At 46.7% G+C, this 20,712-nt stretch overlaps 1 protein-coding gene across 2 annotated transcripts in view; it reads right to left on the bottom strand.

Annotated features, from left to right (window-relative positions):
• Positions 1–1,102: 1,102 nt before the first annotated feature.
• SFXN3 (sideroflexin 3) overlaps positions 1,103–20,712 on the bottom strand; it is a 22,211-nt gene continuing 2,601 nt past the window's right edge. Inside the window, exons 2-12 of one of the 2 annotated variants that reach the window (XM_084846490.1) lie at positions 18,679–18,738; positions 16,118–16,284; positions 14,254–14,424; positions 13,066–13,164; positions 11,518–11,593; positions 10,886–10,971; positions 9,140–9,267; positions 7,784–7,833; positions 7,186–7,235; positions 5,690–5,737; positions 1,103–3,853 (exon numbers count right to left, since the gene is read on the bottom strand). In XM_084846490.1, the coding sequence (XP_084702616.1) occupies positions 3,757–3,853; positions 5,690–5,737; positions 7,186–7,235; positions 7,784–7,833; positions 9,140–9,267; positions 10,886–10,971; positions 11,518–11,593; positions 13,066–13,164; positions 14,254–14,424; positions 16,118–16,281 (969 nt within the window). In that variant the 5' untranslated portion in view covers positions 16,282–16,284; positions 18,679–18,738 and the 3' untranslated portion in view covers positions 1,103–3,756. Of the gene's footprint in view, positions 5,238–5,689; positions 5,738–7,185; positions 7,236–7,783; positions 7,834–9,139; positions 9,268–10,885; positions 10,972–11,517; positions 11,594–13,065; positions 13,165–14,253; positions 14,425–16,117; positions 16,285–18,678; positions 18,739–20,712 lie in introns of both variants that reach the window. The other variant, XM_084846489.1, reaches the window with a different exon arrangement.

Raw genomic sequence — 20,712 nt, 5'->3', positions numbered from 1 at the left:
TAGCAGTGAAGGCTGGTGGCTCCGATGTCAGTGGGGTGGTGAATCTGCTCCGGGTTTCAGTCAGAACCAGAACTCTAAAGGAGCTAGCTCCTTTAGAGTTCTGGTTCTGACTGAAACCCAGAGCAGATTCACCTCCCCACTGACATCGGAGCCACCAGCCTCCACTGTGAGTTAGGTAAACCAATGGTCTGGTGCAGTATAAGGCAGTTTGATATGTTCACTAGGTTGGAATCAGGCTTAATCATACTTAGAGTAGACTCACTGAAATCAATGGGATTTAAGTTAGCTGTTGTCATTTTTCATTTCCATAGCGCTTGTTAAGGTACAAAGTGCTGCACAGTTATTTCACTCACCAGAAGAGAGAGGTTTTAAAAGCAGAAGCAGGAAGACCAGAAAAAAGCACAAAAGTAACCTAACAGACAAATTAGGGTGTTCAGTAGTATTGCCAATTAAACTGAGGGAAGCCAACATAGCAAGGTTGAGCAAAAAAACAAAAACAAAAAGCTATCAAGTGGAGTTACATCATTCCTGATTTACTACTCTGGAAGCCTACACAGTGAACCAACCCACAACTGTTTCTACTCAGATATGCAAACAGAGTGAGTGAGTGTAATGGTTTCTGTCTGTTTTCCATCTCCCAAGCAACCTGTTGTGGTTCACCTATAGATGGAGAACAGTTGTGGGTAACAGCAGGATTTTATAATTTCAAAAATAAGAGATCAACCATTGTTAGTTTCTTCATCCCAGGAGTCCTAGGGACAGTCCTAGGTGCAATCTGAAAACATCACAGCCTTATTTGAATGCCTGCAGCCTTCTCTCACATTCCAACTTAAGATTGTAATAGATGCAGACTTCATGGCTTCAACATCAGTCATTTTTTCCCTCCCTTTTTGTTTTGTTTACCATCTAGCCAGCATTCTGCAGAACTCGAAAGCTTGCACACATTTTGTGAAACATTTGGGTTTGCCTAACAAAGGTATTGCCTTAATATGGCTTTTGGAATTGTCTTTAAGCCAGGAAATAAAGGTTTAACTCTTCTGTGTATGAACAAAAAGCATAATAATAAATACATTGTTCTATCACTCCAAGAAAGCAGCAAGGTCAGGTGCAAGAGACAGAAATTATACACTTTATTTGGAAACAGTTGCCTTATTTAAAGCTATACAGGAGGTATGACATGGAATCAGCATGGATTCCTACATGGAAACATTGTTTTAGGTTTGGTAAAATCAGCCCCATACATGATCCAACATAATATAATAAAAGGAAAAGAAATCAAGCAATCCATCATAAACTTATAAGTGTTGGATGAGGTCTCGTTAAGAGTAAACATTATAAAGAGCACGTAGCAACCTCTGATGCAAGTCTGAGTCTCCAGCAACGATGACATTTATAAGGAACCAAACAAACATAACCAGGCTGCTTTGCTCAGATTAAAATAAGTGATTTGCTCCAGAGATGAAAAGCACAGAAAACTGGATTAAGCCAGTGACCTTCAGCCACCTTTGGGGAAGGCAGCACTGGCCAGTTATGTTCTTGATCCCCCTTTGCAAGCAAACAAAAGTGTCATCATGCACATCAATTCCAATTTAGTTTCGTACGTGTGCATGTAGTGCTTAAGTTAAATATTCCTTTGGACCCTCCTGAAGATGAAGTCAATGGCAAAAATGACCTTCAACTAAAGGTTCTGCGCTTTAGCAAATGATAGCTCATGCAAGATTGTGCAGAGTATAAAACACTGTGGATTACAGGAACGTGCACTGCTGCGGCGAGTTAGATCCCTCCATACCATCAGCAAAGGGAATTTTCTTCTGACCCTGTTTTGCCTTTGATTTTTCAGAATACTTCAGTGCACACTATGGGCATATCCACCCAAAGATTCTATCAGGGTGTGGATGCGCTGATTCAGTGCATCTGATCACTGCATGCAAATCTGCTGATCCGTGCATTGATCTATTAAGTCTACATGGCAGACAGAAGGAACTGTAGAATTACAATGCAGGTGCCATAATCAACACAGGGAAATTTGGCCAACCCCGCCCCCCTTCTGCCTACATGTTGCCTCCTTTATTGGATAATAATTCCTGGTTTGCAGTAAAGCATCAAACCAGGAACATGGGAGCTCCCATGCAGACATGCCTCCCCCTTTATAACTGCCACACAGTTGTCTCAATCCTTCCAGTAAAACACAGGTATGGTTGCATCTCAGGAACAATGCTTATATGAACCATTATTCAACCACAGCCTTGTGCAACAAAGATTGTCATTTGTGCTCTTAAGTAGATGCAATATATTTTCCACATGACACATGGGACATATTTGCCCAAGGTAATATTCATTTTGGACAACAAGATCTGTGCTTAGAAACATGGGTATTAGTGAAGCTGGGTGGGGGGAGGAAAAGTAAGTAAAAGAGATTGCTTTCTCATTTGGGGAAAGGAGACCACCATGCATCCCGCACCTGTGGGGCGCTGTTGTCCCAACACTTGCTGTGTCAAGTGAAGTAGACGACAGAGTAATATGATGAGCTGGCAGAAGTGATCCTCCATCTGAACACCACCCCTGTCAACTGCCCCGTGACCTTATTTTTGAACAAAGCATTGCAATCCTAGTAAGCAAGTGAGTTATGAAATGATGCTGTAACCACATGCAAAACAGGGAAACAGAAGATAAGGGGATTGAGGCCTCTGCAAAGGTGGACTGATCTCTTCCTGCTTTGCAGCTTGGAATTTTATGGTTCCCAAAGGGCAAATTAAGGATATGCTGATTTCCATGTGCCTTTGTAGTACCCACATAATATCATTACGCAAATATCAGATCTTTCCTTTAACTTCTACACATGTGCTGAGGTCTGAACAGTAGATTTCTGAAAGATATTCCACCCACCTACTTGAATTGTAGATGGTTCTATTTGGACAGACATACCCTCAATATAGTCAACTGCTTGCTTCCATTAAAGGCTCTGAATATTTTCTCACATGTATATTTGACTAACATACATGTCAGACTGTATCATGGTTTTTGTAGTTTTAAGGCTGCATTCTTGAATATGTGTGTTTTCCTTAATGAAAAAGTATTGAAGTAGCAAGGGAATACATAGTTTCTTATGCAAACATGATTTGCTTGTAAAAAATAAAGATGGTTTGGGGCAAACACATTACTGTCTCAATAATGTAGGTATCACAAATGCACATAGAGTTCTTTCATGGAAGCACAATGCTTTTCTACAGCACTGAATTCATAAAATTAAAACTGGAATGGAGAGCAAGTTGCCTTCCCCACTGGAACAGATCCTTGAGGGATTCAAGCTGTTGCATGGATTTTCCTCTCCCCAAAATGGTCTGGAGATCACCATTCTTGGCAACATTATTTCATGGGGATTGCACACATACCCACATACACACACCTTCACACTCCACTGTGGAATTATGCATAATGTAGGGATTTGGGTTGGCTTAATGACTCTGACTCCACTGATCCTGACACCTAACTGGGTCAGGACTGGAACGCGTCTGCTTTGTTCACAGCAACAACCACACTGCCACATTACGATCCACCCCTAGGGTTCACCTGAATCCAGGAAGGTTATATCATACACACAGGACCTGCCAAGCCTTGGCAGCCAGTAAGACAGCAGCATTTGAAAAGGATTATACGATTATAAATTGTAATGTCTTCCTCAGGAGCACCGGATCCCTGGTTCCTCTTCCTCCCATCCTTTCTGCTGCATACCAAGGAAGCATGAGGAAGCACCTCTTAAAGGCCCTTATTAAAATAGACAACCTCAACATCAGCGTTCTTCTCCCTGATCAGAGCTTGGACTTCAGGTTCCAAGCGACTCACCCGCATCGAGCTGCAAAGGGAAAGCAGACTGTTTGCCTGAAAGCTCATCACTAGCACAATTTGCACGGAAGTGGCACCAAGAGGAGAGCTTAACAGCATTAGGGCTCTAGATCAGGGGTGCTGAACCTCTCTCAGCCCAATAAATTCCATTTCGGAGAAGCTCTCAGGAGCTGCAGTTCAGCGGTAGGCATGGCTGAAGGCCAAAATGCCAGCATATTTTAGCTCAAAGCTCCTACTGCCAGTAACTATGCCTCAGAGAGGAGTTTCAACCTTTTAGAATGCAGGAGAAACAACTGCACAAAAGCTAGGAAACTCCCCCAATGGTCAGTAGCCAGGGGAAAGGGGTGGAGCCAGGAAAAGGGGTGTGGCCATCTGGGGAACCCTGAAGGGCTGGATTGCAGTTCTGCACCCCTGCCCTAGATCATGAGAAGGGATAAAATGATCATATCAGCTGTAAAGTGTGATGTGAACTTTTATTAAATAATAATCATGTAATGGCCATGCTGGCTGGGGATGGTGGGAATTGTAGTCAGCTGCAACTGGATCTGGCTTCAGTGGTTTCCATAGGTCAATGGCTATGGCTTCCACAATTTCCATAGCTCTTTGTCCCTTCCCAGAATAAATTATGAGAACAAGCAAATATGTGCAAATTCAAATATTTGCATAATTTATACAGAATTCAGCTTTTCTTGGTTCAGAATCTGGATTAGCCCTGGTTGCTGCTCTTTTATGCGCATAAGTTCTACGGGTGAAGAATAAAACAAGCTTTCAAAATTTATAGAGCAGAAAAGGGGAGCCAAGTACCAAGCTGATCAAAGAAAGTTATTCTGTTTCTTGCATCTGTCTTGGGATGTATGGATTTTCTTAATTCCATTCCATCTGTGTTTCATGGATTGCCGGATGTCTTTCATTCCATTTTCTGCTCATTGATGGAATCGGATAATTTCCCGAGATGGTGTTCACATTGGAAAGCACGCACTTGTGCAAATGTGAACCTCCAAAAATGCGGATTTGTGCAAATCCCACCACAATCTGCATTTTCACACTTTAGCCTTTGAGAGAAAATGCACAGTTGCAGTTGGTGTTTTTGTTATTTTTCGTATTTTTCTACGACCAAGTTTGTGTAAAACACCAGTCCGCAGGTCCACGTGACTCAGAAGAAGCTGGTCCGCTGCAGGATCCGCAGGTTGGATTCATAGAAATCTGAACCCATTTGACTCCACTGTGGATTTTTCCGACATCCCTACATCTGTCATGCTAAGTGAGCACTTGCTGGCAACCTGAAATCATGATGCAATCTGTGCACCATGCCATTTGTCCATGATGTTAGGATGGGACATAACCAAGGCAGGATAATGCTGTGGCTCCTCTGAGTTTGCAGAGGGGGCTGCTTTCTGCATAAGGGGAAGAAGTCACTGCAGTGGAGAAGAGGTATGGGAACACACCAAAGCGATTGTATGCCAGGCCAGACCAATTGTTCATCTAGCCCAGTATTGTCTAGTGTAACTGATCGTGGCTCTCCAGGGCCTCGGGCAGAGGGTCTTTTCCATCACCTGCTACTTGGTCCTTTTAAATGGAGTTGCCAGGGACTGTGCCAGGGACTGAACCAGGGACCTTCTGAATGCAAAGCATAAGCTCTAACATTAAGCTATGTCTCCTGTCCCCAGGGACCGAGACTGGGGGAGCAGCTGCAGCTACCTTGACTTGATAAGAGCTCTGGGGAATACATCCCAGATGCCAAACTTTCCTAAAGAAAATCCTACCCTTTGGATCGCCAGTAAACCAACACCAAGTTGAAAGCATCAGAGGACACGAACATGCAAATGCATGCAGCAGGAGCGCTTACCTTTTCTGTGGGAAGAGTGCGCAGCAAAGGGGTGTAGCAAACACCAAACTGCAGAAGGAGAGACAGAGAAAGGCGAGATGCTTTCTAGAGCTCACTTCTTCCTTGGATGGATCATGACTCTCTGGGGGGAAATGACCATCATCCACACCAACCGCACCAGGGTGACGAAGCCAACGTCCTACACGTCCCTATGTTTCTGATGCATATATACAGGGTGGCTGTCTGGTACACGGTCAGAATGTGAATAATACATAGGAGTATCTTGCATCCCAGTCACGGCTTCTCTCTAGCGCCCCCTACCCTTTCAGGTGCCACCTCCACTATGCCGGAACGCCCCTCCAGTCCAATGTTTAAAGGGAAGGATTGCATAGCACCATGTCAACAAGGCAACCCACAGCTAGCATTCCCCAAGCTGGTGTCCTCCATATATTTTGGACTGCAGATCCTATCAGACCCAGCCAGAATGGACAATGGTCCTGAGTACTGCAATTGCAATCACCCAGAACCATTTGGTGCCCTCCAAAAGGTCTGGAGGGCACCAAGTTGGGGAAGGCTGCAGGACATCATGCTACTGTCATTAAAAAGGGCCTTGTGGCAGCGCCTCACAAAAGTCGAAATGTAGGTGGAACACATTTTGGCTGACTATGCAGAAGGGACTATGCTGAGATACTCGGCGTGGAACAGCCTGGGTCAGAATGTCACACAAGAAGTCAGAAACCTTCAAGGTGGCTCCAATGTCAGTGGGGCAGTGAATCTGCTCCGGGTTCTGGTCAGAACCAGTTAGAACTCTAAAGGAGCTATCCAAGGTGCTCCGCAGAGCACCAGCCTCCACATCAGCACCAGGCTCCACTGGTGCAAGCCCTTCTCAGCCTACAGGTCAATTCAGTTGCTGGTACAAAACCCCCACTGTGGAATGTGGGTGCCTCTCATCACGTGACCAAGGTAACATCTGCACTCATTGCGTTGTGTTGCTTTTATACTGTAAGCTGCCTTGGGGAGACCATGGTCTGGAAAGATGGCTAAGACGTTTGTCTGTTGGTTGGTTGGTTGGTTGGTTGGTTGGTTGGTTTAAAAAAGATCAGGCACTTCATGTACATACACGTGCCCAATTCCCACAGTCTTACCACATCAAGTATCGCCTCCCTTGCTTCTGCAAGCCAAGTGCCATTGGGTTCCACTCAAAACCCAGGCTTATTCACTACATTTATATCCCGCAAAGAGCTCAAAGCCATTGTTCTCCCCCTACCCCCCATTTTATCTTCATAACAACCCTGTGAGGTAGGCTGGGCTGAGAGATAGTGACTGGCCCAAAGTATTCCAATGAACTTTCTAGCTGAGCAGGGATTTGAACCCAGGTCTCCCTAGTCCTAGTCTGACACTCTAACCACCTCACCACATGGCACCCTTATTAGCTAGCTTTAAGGGCTGTTAATAGCCTCTTCTCTCTACCTGGTGTAAGGTAGTCCTACTTGCACAAGGGAAAAGAGCTCACTTACCACAGACCCACCAGTCCAACCTGCAGAGGAGCATTCAGCCAGGGATACCGCTGGAGGAAAACACAGAGGAATGTTTTGTGTTCAGTGTCTACATTCATTTCCAAAGCAGCAATTCCTGTTTGTGGTCCACACAGATGCAGCTGTTTTTGTAGCAGTAGCATTCCTATGTTTCTCAGGGACAGTTCTAAGTGACCTGCCCTGGGCCTGACCCAGAGAATATGCGTGCAAAGGCATCATTGTAATTTAACCTAAGCATAGTGCCAGGATTCAAGCTTGGAAGAAAGCCAATCAGCCTTCAACATAAGCTTTGACGACTTTTGTGGTCTTCACCAGTTGAATTGATCCCACTGTTCCCAAAATAGCAAGCAGCACGGCTTCCAAGAAACTGAGCTCAACTCCCTTTTCTAACTGATAACTACCACCACACTTGTGGGTTGCAACACAGCAGGTGAAATAGGAAAACAAAAGTAAGGTTCTGAAGCCCTGAAGAGCAAAGTGGACCAACCCCTGCAAAATAAGAGAGGTCCGTGTCAGGAAAGCAACAACGGCCTGTAAGCATGAAGGCCTGCAAGCTTGTCCAAGGCCCCAAAGGGCTTACCTTCAGAAATGCTCTCTTCTCTAGTGCATTCATGATCACAGGAGGGATAGCTATGAGGAAGAAGAGGGAAGCGGTGAGGGAAAGATGGAAGGCAGGCCAACCCAGCTGGAAGGAAGTCTACCCAAAGAAGGAATAAAGGGGGCCCTGCACATTCTGGTTTCATTCAAATATTCATTCATTCATTACATTTCTATACTGCCCAATAGCCAAATATTTTCTGGAATCAGTTGAGGATAATCTGAAACTCATTATTTCAACTAATTGTTCTCAGACTTGCTGCTCTGCCTCATGGCCCAACTGGCAAGGGCTAGCATCCTTTCTTAACAGAGCAGCCCTACCTGCTGAGTTGAGGAGACCTGCAGGTGGCTGAACCACCATACCCAAAGCTCTGCTGGGCTTGTGTCGGGAGGGTGGAGTGAAGGAGCAGAGACATTTTTGTTTTCCCTCCCCAGCCATGGGTTTTGTTTTTGTTTTTCACAAATTTCCTTCCATTCGTTTCAATGGGAGAGAATTAAATTCAATCAAATCCACACCAGCTCCAGGGCTGGCGTAGATCAGCCACTGCTTTGAGGGGGCCTGGGGAACGGGGCTGTGGATCTCCCAGCAAGCCCCCCAGAACACCCTCAGCCTGCCCCCATTCCCCTCTCTGATGCTGGAGACAAACCAGCTGCGGAGGTTTCCACAGTGGCTGGGAGGGGGTTCTGAGGTCGGATCTGCCCCTTCAAGGGCGGACCGTGATCCCTCTGCTCTCCAAGGGGGAGAGCCAACATATCCTCTGGCCCCTGGGATGCTGTAAATTGCATTCCAAATGGAATAATACCTAAAACAAATGTTTGGCCTTGCCTTGCAATGGCTCAAAGCCAATAGAGAGCTTGTGAATCCAAATAATGCCAACAACTTAGCTGGGATCTTTACCGCTAGAAAGGTAACACAAGTCCATGGCGTTTATGTACCAAGAGCAGAACTAAAACAAACCTCATCCTCAAAACTCGATTTTGTGAATGTTGATATCGAATATTCTCCAGGCATCCTCCGAGTGCTCAAATCATCCCCAAATATCGGGTATCTGTGTTTACTACCCAATTGTACTTAATTTCAATATCTGCTATCAAACCTTTGATACTTTGCAGTATTTAGCAACACAGGGAATTGCCATATGCCAGGTCAGAGTATTAACCCGGCACTCCTGTCTGCTCTGACTGGCAGCACCTCTCCAGGGTTTCTCAGGCCATGGCCTTTCCTGTCATCTGCCATCTGCTCCTGTGAACTGGAGATTCCAGGGATCGAACCTGGGATCAAATTTCTACTATTGCTTATGTGCTGGCCAAGGGCGACTGCCACTCTGCAGCAACGTACCCATGGCAGGTGCAGCCATGCCAATGCGAGACACCACCACCTGCACGATGGCCTGCTGAGCTGCCTTCTTCGATTCACCCAGCCGATTCCCATTCTCGTCTGTAACGGGGATACCAAACTGTAGCTCCCTGTGGAAATGGTTGAGGGGAAAATTCAGCTCTTCATTGCATTTGGCAGCCTCTCCTTTCTCTTGCCATCAATAATTCAATGATTCTTCTCAGTTCAAGTTCTCCATGCTTCCTCCCTTCCCATTCATTCATTTCATTCATTTCTTATATTTCTATACCGCCCCATAACTGATGCTCTCTGGGTGGGTCTCAAAAATAAAAACCACACATTAAAACACATTATATAAAGTATAAAACCATTCACGTAATGACATAGAACAAATAGCACACACAACAACGTATATCAAAAACAATTTCAAACAAACAGCCAGACACAATCAAAGGGACTCCTTATATGCTGCCAAATGCCTGAGACAAGAGGGAAGTTTTAACCTGGCGCTGAAAAGATGACAATGTTGGCGCCAGGCGGTCCTCATCAGGGAGATTATTCCATAAATGAGGGACCACCACCAAGAAGGCCCTTTCCCTTGTGGCCACCCTCTGAGCCTCCCTTTACATCTTCACTTAGATGCAGAGCGTAGTGTACGGATCGGTTCCCAGACAAAAGTATTAGACCATGTTTGCTCCCAAACATGTCTACCCTCTTTGCTCCCAAAAGTAGGCTAGTCAGGAACAATGTGGCACAGGCCCACATAACAATGTTGTACAGCTCCCTAACACCACCACACCTGACTACTTTCTATGAACCAGAACCACATGGATACCACATCAGATATTGCCCAGACAGGAGGCCAAGGTGAGTGAGCATCATAGATTGTGCAGGTACAATACTCAATGGAGTGCATCATGTATACATTGAAACTGTGCAAATTGACAGGTGTATACATACAGCCTTAATGCGCAGAGAGACCCTTGGCTCCACTCTCTATTCCAGCTTTCCCCTACATTTCATTATGCTGCTTTTCTCCAACATCTTCCCCTCACTCTCAAACTCATAGGGGCAATCCATAGCCCACAGGCCACATGGGCAGCCCTTGGCTGACTTCCATGTGGCCCACGAACTACCTCCCCAATCCCTGGCTGATTCCCACCACCACCACCACTGTAGCTGAATACTGCCAGAAACATCTGAGGAGTAGATGACTGTAGCCCTCCGGGCCAAAAGCTGCTCAGTGCTGCTCTGAAACCCTGGTCAAATGCTCTGCATCATGAGGCAGCAATCTCGCCAAAGCTAAGCAGGTGTAGGTCTGGTCAGTGCTTGGATGGGAGCCCCAAGTATGTCATCTGGAGTTCCATGGCGGTAGAGGAGGGTGGGATATAAACAAATTAAAGGAACTACATTGCAGCTGCAAATCCTCAGAGAAATCACTTTCTAAACGACTAGAATAAGGAGTAGTCGTCTCCTTTCCTTCCGTTTTTTCACTTGCCCAATTTGGATTTCTTTTTCTACTATGTTCTACATTCTCTCTTGGCAGGTCTTAGAATGGCAAAGCCTTCTGCAGGGCTGTTAACCCAATGCCCATTATTGCAGATTCATTAGATTATCGAAGTTATGAACACCCCATGCTGTCAAGGCCCGAACAGTGAGGACAGATATCCAATGCTGCAATTGTTGAGCCTGGCTTCATGGAGCAGTCTCCCCATTACACCCTCCACCCAACATGCAACACCATCTTACCTCTGCCTCATTAATGGGATGTTGATGCAGTTCGCAGCTGCCACAGCTGCAAAAGGCACATAGCGTCCAATGAGAGGTGGCAAATGCTACCATGGTGGAGGGGTTGAGAATGAGACAGAAAGAGAGACAGGGACCCAGGTTACAGATGGAATTAACAGCAAGATGAACAGAATTATATTTTATAAGAGTGCAAAGGCCTGGGGCAATCAGGAAGTAACTCTAATCTTCACCGCCGATTCCCTGTGTGAACTTGGACAAGTCTTTTAATCTCCTTTGACTGCAGGAACGAAGGAAGGAAATTGTCTGCCCGGCCTATGAAATGCAAGGAGTGACTTGCAATGAAATCGACAATCTACAACATTCCACATGGATGTCCATACATCAGACATGCAAAAATGAAAGCAGCCCATGAAAAAAAAAATTCCATAGATGCCTGTTGAAATGGCCAGTCATGTGCTCAGCAAGAAGACAGAGCCACTTTCTGTAAAGGGGGTCCTGTTTCTAACACCCAAGTGGCACAGGGTACCTCAGAGAATTGGGATTGTGTAGCTGTGCCTCGATCCTGCAACGAGGGCTTCCTCTGGAGCAGATCCCACCTGTGCCCAGACAGACAGCACCAGCAGGTTACTTACCTTGGTGAGGGACTTGAGTCCCAGCGCCGTTACCACAGCTCCAGTGGTGGCACTGACGTAGGCAGTGCCCAACTGGCTGCAAAGGAAGCAGGCAACCTTGGTGAGGCTGAGAGGCTCTCCATTCCCTCCGGTCTAACCCTAGCCCCTAACCCTGGAAACAGCACTTGGTTAGTGGGACATGCGGAGGGGGGGAACGACATGCCTGTTGCCCAGACCTCCCACAACAAAAGAATCAAGGGTAAGTAGCCGTATCGGTTTGCACCATTCCTAGCACGGCCACCTTCTCCCTCCTGCCCATCTTTCCTCTCCTGCTTCTACACAGCAGGTCTCCACCACAGTAGCAGTACTCCACCACTGCCTGCCTGCTTTATCCTTCAGCCTTTCCCTCCACAATTCCTGATAACCCCAGTCCCTTTCTACCATGCCTCCCGTGCTTCAGGCTACCATTGCTTCCTTTGCCCACCTCTTTGAAAAATCATCTCCCATGGGTACTCCAGGACTTGAACCTAGAAACTGTTGTTGGTTTATCAAGCATCTAACACAGGGGTAGGAAAGGAGGCTGGTGGCTCCAATGTTGGGGGGGGGGTGAATCTGCTTCAGGTTTCAGTCACAACCAGTCAGAACTCTAAAGCAGCTATCCAAGGTGTTCCACAGGCAACCTCTTTGGGCCTGTGGGCACCTGTGACCATTTTTTTTCAGGGCCGCAGGAAGGTTACTTTTCTTTTTCAGGTCCATGGATACATTTTCTTGCCCCCCGTTTCTTGCCAACCCCTTTCCAGGACCCCCACAGTATATATTCTAACAGTATAGGACAACCCCAGCTACATAGTAGAAGCTATTTTCAGTGCTAGGGTTTGGCCATGAAATATACCATCATATATACTAACAATGGACTCATTCTCAGAGAGGGGAGCAGTGGAGGCTGGTGGCAGTGAATCCCCTTCGAGTTTCAGTCAGAACTTTAAAGGAGCTATCCAAGGTGTGAAGATGGTTCTGACTGAAACCCGGAGAGGATTCACCGCCCCACTGACATCAAAGACACCAACCTCCACTAGCGTGGAGCCTCCTGTAGCCAAAACAGCACCACCCATTAACAAGAGGGAGGTATCAGCAAGCTTGGGGAACCCCCAGGTTTGCAGAAATACAAAAAAACTTGGGGCAGTGGGATGCCTGGGGGAAACTCCCAAAACAGCCCCGTGGCCACAGCATGCGAACCAACTGTTGGGGGGGAAATAAACAGAAAGCAGGCTGGCTGGCACCCAGAGCAAGAGTGCTCTGCACAGCAAGCGTTGTTGTTTTTTTGCAGGTCTCACTTGTGATATGATTATTATTATTCAGTAGTTTCTAAGCAAGCATGGAATAATCACAGTCCATGCCCATAACCATCTGGGGTTAGGGAGCAGAATGTTCAGGGTTTGATGGTCTGCAAGTCCTGAAAACTTGCTTCTTCGAAACTGCTGCTCCTGTGGCCTGAGGCCGGTGCACGGCCCTCGGGAGCAATTCCCCACAAAGAGATCCCACACAAAGATGGCCTTGGTGTCTGCTTACTTGACAGTGATGGGCGCGTCCCCACTTCGGTTAGTGTAGTTGACAATGGCGTTGAATGACTGGTTCACCCATTGCCAGAATAGCACAGCCGGGGTTGTCCTAAAGGAAAAGAGAAAAGTCAGGGCTCACACAGACCCCTAGGTGGACAAAGCAAAAGGCAAACACCTCAGAAACCAGAATGGCAGGAGAGCCCTAGCTACCCATTCAGTGTGTGCTTGTCTCAGCCCACATTCACACACTCGATATGGCATACTTGTCGTTTTGCACATTCATGATTAAGTTGCAGACACTCTTAACCCATGTTCTTCCAGACACTCACATTTCGACACTCTGCCACAGACAGTCTTGCCTGTCCATGCACACAAAGACTCAAACCATGGGCATTTTTTCTCACAGGCTCTTGCACACACCATATGCAACGTGGGATTCACAGTCTTACAGATACCAAAGTAGATCCATACACATGCCCGCTGTTTCCAGAACTCTGCACAGTTTGCACACACACCTGCAGCAATTCAAATTTTAAAATGCTGTATCACAATTGTTCATGCTCCCAGCCACTGTCAAATACATATCTTGTCAAGCTCACAGTCTCACGCATACAGACATTACACATACAGACACACAATGTCACACTTTCACAACACATGGCCAGACAATACCACTATTCTACTCCATTACACAGCAGTTCCCCACACCTTCAGATTTAGGGCTAACGATATATAATGCAGCATCTTTTTCTTTCATTAAAACCAACCACGTTTTGGGTGGTGGGGCAACCTGGATCAAGGCCATGACACTGGGGCAGGCAGGGTTGTTCTCCACCCACCCACCCCTGCCACATTGTTTCCCTGACTGAAATCACTGGCCTGCCCTGGAGCTGGTATTTACCTGGGGGGCGGGGGAAGACAGGTACCCATATTGTACTTGGCTTTTTCCCCCTCTGCAGGTAATAGCAGCATGCCGTGGGGGCAAAGCTTTAAACCCCCATTCTCCAGCACTACAGCCTGGTCCAAATCACCCTCACCCCAAAATGCTTTTAATGAAAAAGAAAGATGTCAGAATATCCAGTCATGGGTTTCTGCCACACCACATGTGTTTTGGCCCTTGGTAATGAACTGTCTCCCACCACCACCCACTCCCACTGTGCCCATGTATGTCAGCAGATGTTAGACGTTGCGCACATACCTGTAGAAGGTGAGCATGCATCCGGTGATGGTCATGTTCATGGGCACCTGGGCAGACATCCGCCCAATCAGGATCATCTTCTCGCCAGTGTCCGGATGGAAGGCCGAGTCATAGATGTATTTGGCCCGCCATAGCTGGTCCTCAGTCAGTCCTGGGGACACCTTCCCCAGCCTGCGAGGATCCACAAACGGAAAGAAGATCAGAGGCAGCTTGAGGAAAGGAACTGTTATGTTTCAGAGGTTGCTGGAGGAGAGGAAGAATGAGTTCATTGTGCCAGAAAGCACTGGGGGCAGGTTTTGGAGACAGAGCAGCTATATTTGCAGTTACCAGAGGAACCCAAGGCAACAAGGTGTTTGGAAGGGTGGAGCAGATGAATGAATTTTATTTCATTCTTGTCCCATCTTAGCTCCAAGGCATTGTAGGTGGTGTGTACAGTTCTCCCACCGCCCCCACCATTTTATCCTCACAACAACACTGTGAGGTAGGTTAGGGAGACTGTGAGAGTTGGGGACTGGCCCCAGGTCACCTACAGAGTTTCATGGCCAAGTGAAGATTTGAACCCAAGTCCCAGTTGCCCTGAGGCCCTGGATGCCACTCCAGCAGGCTGTATGGAGGCCAATGAGAGGGGAAGTGGGGTCATTGCACAAGCCCTGCTGAAAGACTACTTGTTTCCTCCTCCCTTCCCCTCCCCTTTTCCCTGTGTGTTGTGTCTTGTTTTATTGTAAGCCTGTGGGCAGGGATTGCCTTGTTTTACCGACAGCAGGAGCTTTTTTGGCTGAGGAGTGGGATAAACATACTTTAAAAATATAAAACCTTTGCTGGTTCCAATTTGAACAGGATGTGTGCAAACAGTCCAATGTCTTGAGCTACATCCAAACCCATCACCAAATGGCCACTACTCCCCTGGAGGAGTTCAATGCTACCTTGCACCCCAAGCAAGGCCTCCTGCAGATCTTCTGTAAGCACTACCTGCCCAGGCCACCTAAATGCCCAGGCTCACCTAGGCATCCATTCTCCTCACCATTTGCTGCACTGCAAATATTCTGCTTACCACAGCCACTACACTGAATGGCAGAGAACCACTGGAGAGTGCTCAAAAGAGCAACAAGGGGGGGAAGTCTGTCAGTTCCAGTGGAGGCTGGTGGCTCTGATGTCAGTGCGGTGGGGAATCCACCCCAGGTTTCAGTCAGAACTCCAAAGCAGCTATCCAAGATGCTCCGCAGGCAACCTCTTCAGGTTTCTGGGCACACCTGACCTTATTTTTCGGGGCCATGGGAACATTACATTTTTTTTTCCAGGTCCATGGGCATTTTCTTGCCCCCCTTCCCAGATTCCCACTTTTCTTACCCCCCACCCCACATCCTTCCAGGATTCCCACAGTATATATTCTAACAGTAGAGGACAACCCCAACTATAGAGTAGAAGCTATTTTCAGTGCTAGGGTTTGGCCCTGAAATATAACATCGTATATACTAACAGAGAACTCATTCTCAGAGCATGGATCAGTGGAGGCTTGTGACCCCAATGTCGGTGAGGTGGTGAATGTGCTTCGGGTTTCAGTCAGAACCAATCAAGGAACTATGCAAGGTTCTTCAGCACCTTGGATAGCTCCTTTAGAGTTCCAACCGGGTTTGAATGAAACCTGGAGCGGATTCACCACCCCACTGACATCAGAGCCATCAGCCTCCACTGTTGCATTAAATAAAGGAAAGAAGGGCAGGGCCAAAGTTACATAGAGTGTTTAAAAAAATTCCCCAAAGACATCATGGCATCCTTCAGGATTATCCACACCCCAGTCCCCTAGCCACTGCTGCCACCACCATCACCCCAAGAGCCAAAGCAATCCGCAGAATAACAAGAGAACCTGTAATCCTCAATCACCCTCCGGGCCTCTTCCAGGGTCCCGCTGGAGAGCAGAAGGTTGCGGGGATCTGTCACTGTGAAGAAATGCTTTGCTCTCCCCGTGAAGGTGCTCTGGTCCCATCGCGGCTCCTTGATGTTGATGTGCAAGGGCAGTTCCCCTGACATCCTCTGCCATGAGACAAAGGGAAGAAAGTAAAATTACCGTGTTGCTGCAACGTGGTCAAGGAATACATAACTCCGCCTGCACATGGGCAGGACACGGAAGCAGCCACACATCACTGCTGTGTAGATGGTGGCCATTTCACAATGTCCACCAGCTAGGATTATGATTTGGGGTTCACACCCCAAATCTCAATCATAAGAGGAGGGGCTGTAGCTTGGTGGCAGAGCCCCTGCTTTGCATGCAAAGGTCCCAGGTTCAAACCCCGGTGTCTCCAGGCAGGGCTGGGGAAAACTCCTGCCTGAAACCCTGGAGGGCTGCTGTCTGTCAGTGTCCAACAATACTGGGCTGGGTGGGCCAACTCAGGCAGCTACCTATCTTCCTAGAGGCAGATTTTGAGACTTCCAAGATAGGCACGAAATGAACCTGCCAGGACCTCATCAAGAAGAGTATGGATTTTGTGGACTTTCTTCAAGCCTGGAAATACCCACAGCTGCCATTATATTATCATATGTATGTGTGTGTCTTGTACACCTGAAAAAATACCTCACTGGTCATTGGGTCCAGTAGTTATTACTAGATGACAGAGGAGCTGGATGTAGCTCATGAGACTTTGCTTGTAGCCCTCTCTATCTCCTTAGGTTTTACAACCACACTAGACAAGGCAGCTGCACCAAAGCTGGATTGAATCAGTCCTGCCTGCGGTGTTGTTCTCAGCCAATAAATATGGTGGCCAGATGCAAAAGAGGACAGACTTCTGCACCTTAATACTTGTGTAGGAGAGGGAATTTCCACAGGTGTAGCTGCTTGACAAGTGACATGGGCTGAAATTCCCTCTTCTGCACAACTACTAAAGGTACAGAGGCCCCGCCCTCTTTGGCATTTGGCCACCCTAGATGCAGAGGGGAAGGTGTTGCTGAGGGAGGAGGGAAATCAGCCCAAATCCGGTAGAGGTCTGCCCAATTGGGGGTGATTCCCACCTCCCCCAGAAACCACATCCCACATTGTTCAGGAGGGCCCCCAACTGTATGGAGAGGCTTTTCGGGGGGGGGGGGGCAGGATCAGGTGCCTGCAGGGGGAGGTGGGAATAGGGAACTTTCCTTCTGTGAACTTCATAAAGTTAACTTATCCTAGTATCTAAGCCCACATCTTTCAAGTCTGCTCTTGTTAAAAACCGTCAGGCAATCCCATCCAAGAAAGCAGGAACAAGCAAAACAGGAAAGATTATGTGGGTCTTACAAAGATACTTCCGTGTCATCTGCAACCACAACTCCCCCTTATACTCAAACACAAGGACAATGCCAACTTCCCTTCCTCTGCCACTCTCCAAGATGCTTCAAGTGCTGGTGCTTTGCTCCTGAGTCTCTACATACTAGGGGTACCCTGCCTGATAAGTATCAGGATTCTCTATGTCCCCTTAGGGAAGCCTTCCCTAACCTGGTGCCCTCCAAGTGTTTTGGACTACAACTCCCATCATCTCTGACTATTGGCCATGCTGGCCATGGCTGATGGGAGTCCAAAACATCTGAAGGGCACCAGGCTGGAGAAGGCTGCCTTAGGGAGACCCCTAGTTCCTGGACCTTCTGCCCATGTAGGACAGGTACCAAATAGGAATGGCCAAATCTGTCAGTTTCACTTTCTCCAACATTCAGTTTTTTTCACTTTCTCCAAAATTCAGTTTAGAATCTAAAGTTCTTTCCCTCCCAAATATGAAGAAATTTGCAAAATTTGTAAACTTCTTATAAAAAACCAACTAAAACTAAATTCTGTGCCATCCCTAGTGCCAAAACAAAGTTGAGCCAGGGCAATACACATCAACTGATGTACCTTTTAAGTTACCTATTGCCTAGCATTTGAAGCTGAACTTTTTTAAAAAATGTTTTCAGTAGAGTTTATTTCATTTTAAATGACTGAGGCCAACATGGCTTATATAAAGCGAGAGACGGAATCAGCCCCCACAGTGGTCTTTGCACTTTTGGAAGAGGAGGCGGTTGCCCTTTAAATCTCATTTTCCATGTCCAGATTGTTACCGAGGCAATGAGAAAAATCACAAACATCCTCCTCCCTGCATCAAAGAAAAATGTCTGCCTCCAATATTCATGCACTCTCTCTGGAAGGAATAATCCTTTTGAACAAAATCCTTGTGAGGCACAGCAGCAAAATAAAAAGCCAATAAAGACTTTATCTGCAGTATTATTAGAAAAAAAGACATCAAGGCTTTCCTATAGTTCTTGCACATAAAGGACACACAGGGATACAGACTGATCCCAAAGACATTTCAGTGATTCAAATTCTGTTGTCATTAGTGAGTGAAAATGGCATGAACAAGGAAATTAGTCAATTTCAGGTGAAAGTGGGGGTGGGATGGGGGGGAGGAATCCATCAAGGTATCAAGAGGTTACCTCCTCTTTCCTTGTTAGCCTGGAAAACTTCACAGGACCATTTCTATGCCTGTTGCTAGTCTACAAAGAGATTGGAGGGGGAGAGAGGAGAAAGAGAATTGAGTTTCATATTAAAATGCAGCAGGTTACATCAATCTCTAAGAGGCAAGACACACCACTACTTCTTCAAATCTTCTATCTGCAAGCTGGCAAATCAATTTAATTTGAGCTAACAGCGGATGATCAACACAATTCCCAGGTTAGGAGCAAGTCTGGGGCCCCATCTACATGGAGATGCTTTCTCGGGCGATTCCATTTAAATCTAGATTTTCATGAAATCGGGTTTGCTCCTCCTGGGGCAAATGTAGCCAGTAAAACGGTGTATACATTTTTAAAAACCCACTTTCACAGGGCAAACGGCACCCAAAACCACATTAATTTGGGGTTGAGTGAGCGGAGTCCCACGAGTAGAACTGAAGGTCATCAACTGCATAGGTGTGGAGCAGCGAATGAGCGGAGGCTTGCTCTCCACCCCTCTCTTTGCACCTGTGATCAACAAAGTGCAATAGAGAAGAATGAGTTACTTCCGAGTAGACCTGTTCAGCCAACATCCCCCTTGTGTCTACCCTTTCTCATCAGAACGAAGGCACCTTTGGGGCAATCAGCTGTTAAAGTTGTTACAGTCCTCTGTACCTTCACTTTTTCATAAGGGTGGAGGCTTCAAACAACCGGCTCCACCCCCCCTCACTTGCTCAATAAAGTGTAATGGAGAATGAGTTACTTCTGAGTGAAGTGTTTAGCCAACATTCCCCCTTGTGTCCACCCTTTCCTATCAGGAAGAAGGCTCCTTTGGGGGCAATCACCTTCTAAACTCATTAAACTTATGCGCACATTCGCTGGTCCAGACATTTCAAAAAGTGGAGGCAAAGGGATTCTCCTGAGCCCTCTTTCTGCTTGTACTCAGTAAAGTGCAATTGAAAGGAATGAGTTCCTTCCGAGTAGACATGTTTGGCCACTCCACTCCTTGAGTCCACCCTTTCATGACACCACTTTCCCTTCCACCAATCAGCGCTGCTCCCCCCAGCCTGCACAGTTCAGAAAATCCATCAGAAAACCAGTTTGCAAAAAAAAACGGGTTTTACAGCATGAAGAACCACACCTGCTACAGACACGGGCATATGTCATGTGCCATGATCATCGCAGGGGCACAGTAGAACTGTGTAAATGGCCCCGTGTAGATGGGCCTGGGCTTGAGTAATCATTTAAGGCTGTTGGTGGGTACATCCCTATGGTAAATTTCCAAGCACGCAATTTGGCACTATAGCATCTATGCCATCAGTAGGTAGGTACTTTTCCTTTAGGACATGCCCAGGCTGAAAGTGGAAAGCCGGCCAAATGGAGGTCTCCTAACCCTGAGCCAAAAGAGGAATGAAACTGCACCCTGGCTCCCAGAGATGCAATATTAATGATCAAGCAGTGAAGAGAAGTAGTTTACCACCATAGATTTGTGTCTACTTTTCAGCCTGCCTCAACGTAAATCTGTCTGATGTTGGTTTCACCTTTATTATCCTTCTACTTTTTAAAAAGCTGCTGAATTATGAGGTCCCTGTGTTTAAACTGTAGTGGTGGATTCCGTGCCAAAACAGCCCACTCTTGACTTTGCTGATGTGACTTTCTTTTCCACCCTTGATGGCAGTTGAGGGTTGGGGGGGGGGGGCGTCTTCCACCTTCAGAGATCTTTCCTTTTAATAATAACAACAATCTCATGGAGACTTGTACAAGTGTAAAAAAAATTAATACACCACAACTGTGTGACCATACAAAACAATTCCAGTAAGACAGCTGGAGATTATTCAATCTAACCATGGCGGCGGGGGGGGGGGGGGGGAGGACATAATTTCAGATTATCTTGCCCACCACACTTTAACCATGATGGCTGAGTTTGAGGCTAAGCTGGATATCTATCTACCAGCTAGAATGACATTAATTTCTGTCCCTCACTACATCTTTCCAGGAATACTGATCCCTTTTGGAAACAGTGCAATCCGAGTCATG

The sequence above is a fragment of the Heloderma suspectum genome, chromosome 3 (genome assembly GCF_057233095.1).
Source record: "Heloderma suspectum isolate Gila_16-S chromosome 3, 16-S_ref, whole genome shotgun sequence".
Lineage (NCBI taxonomy): Eukaryota > Metazoa > Chordata > Lepidosauria > Squamata > Helodermatidae > Heloderma > Heloderma suspectum.
Note: the sequence above shows the minus strand (reverse complement) of the source record. Positions and strands in the feature narration are given on the sequence as shown.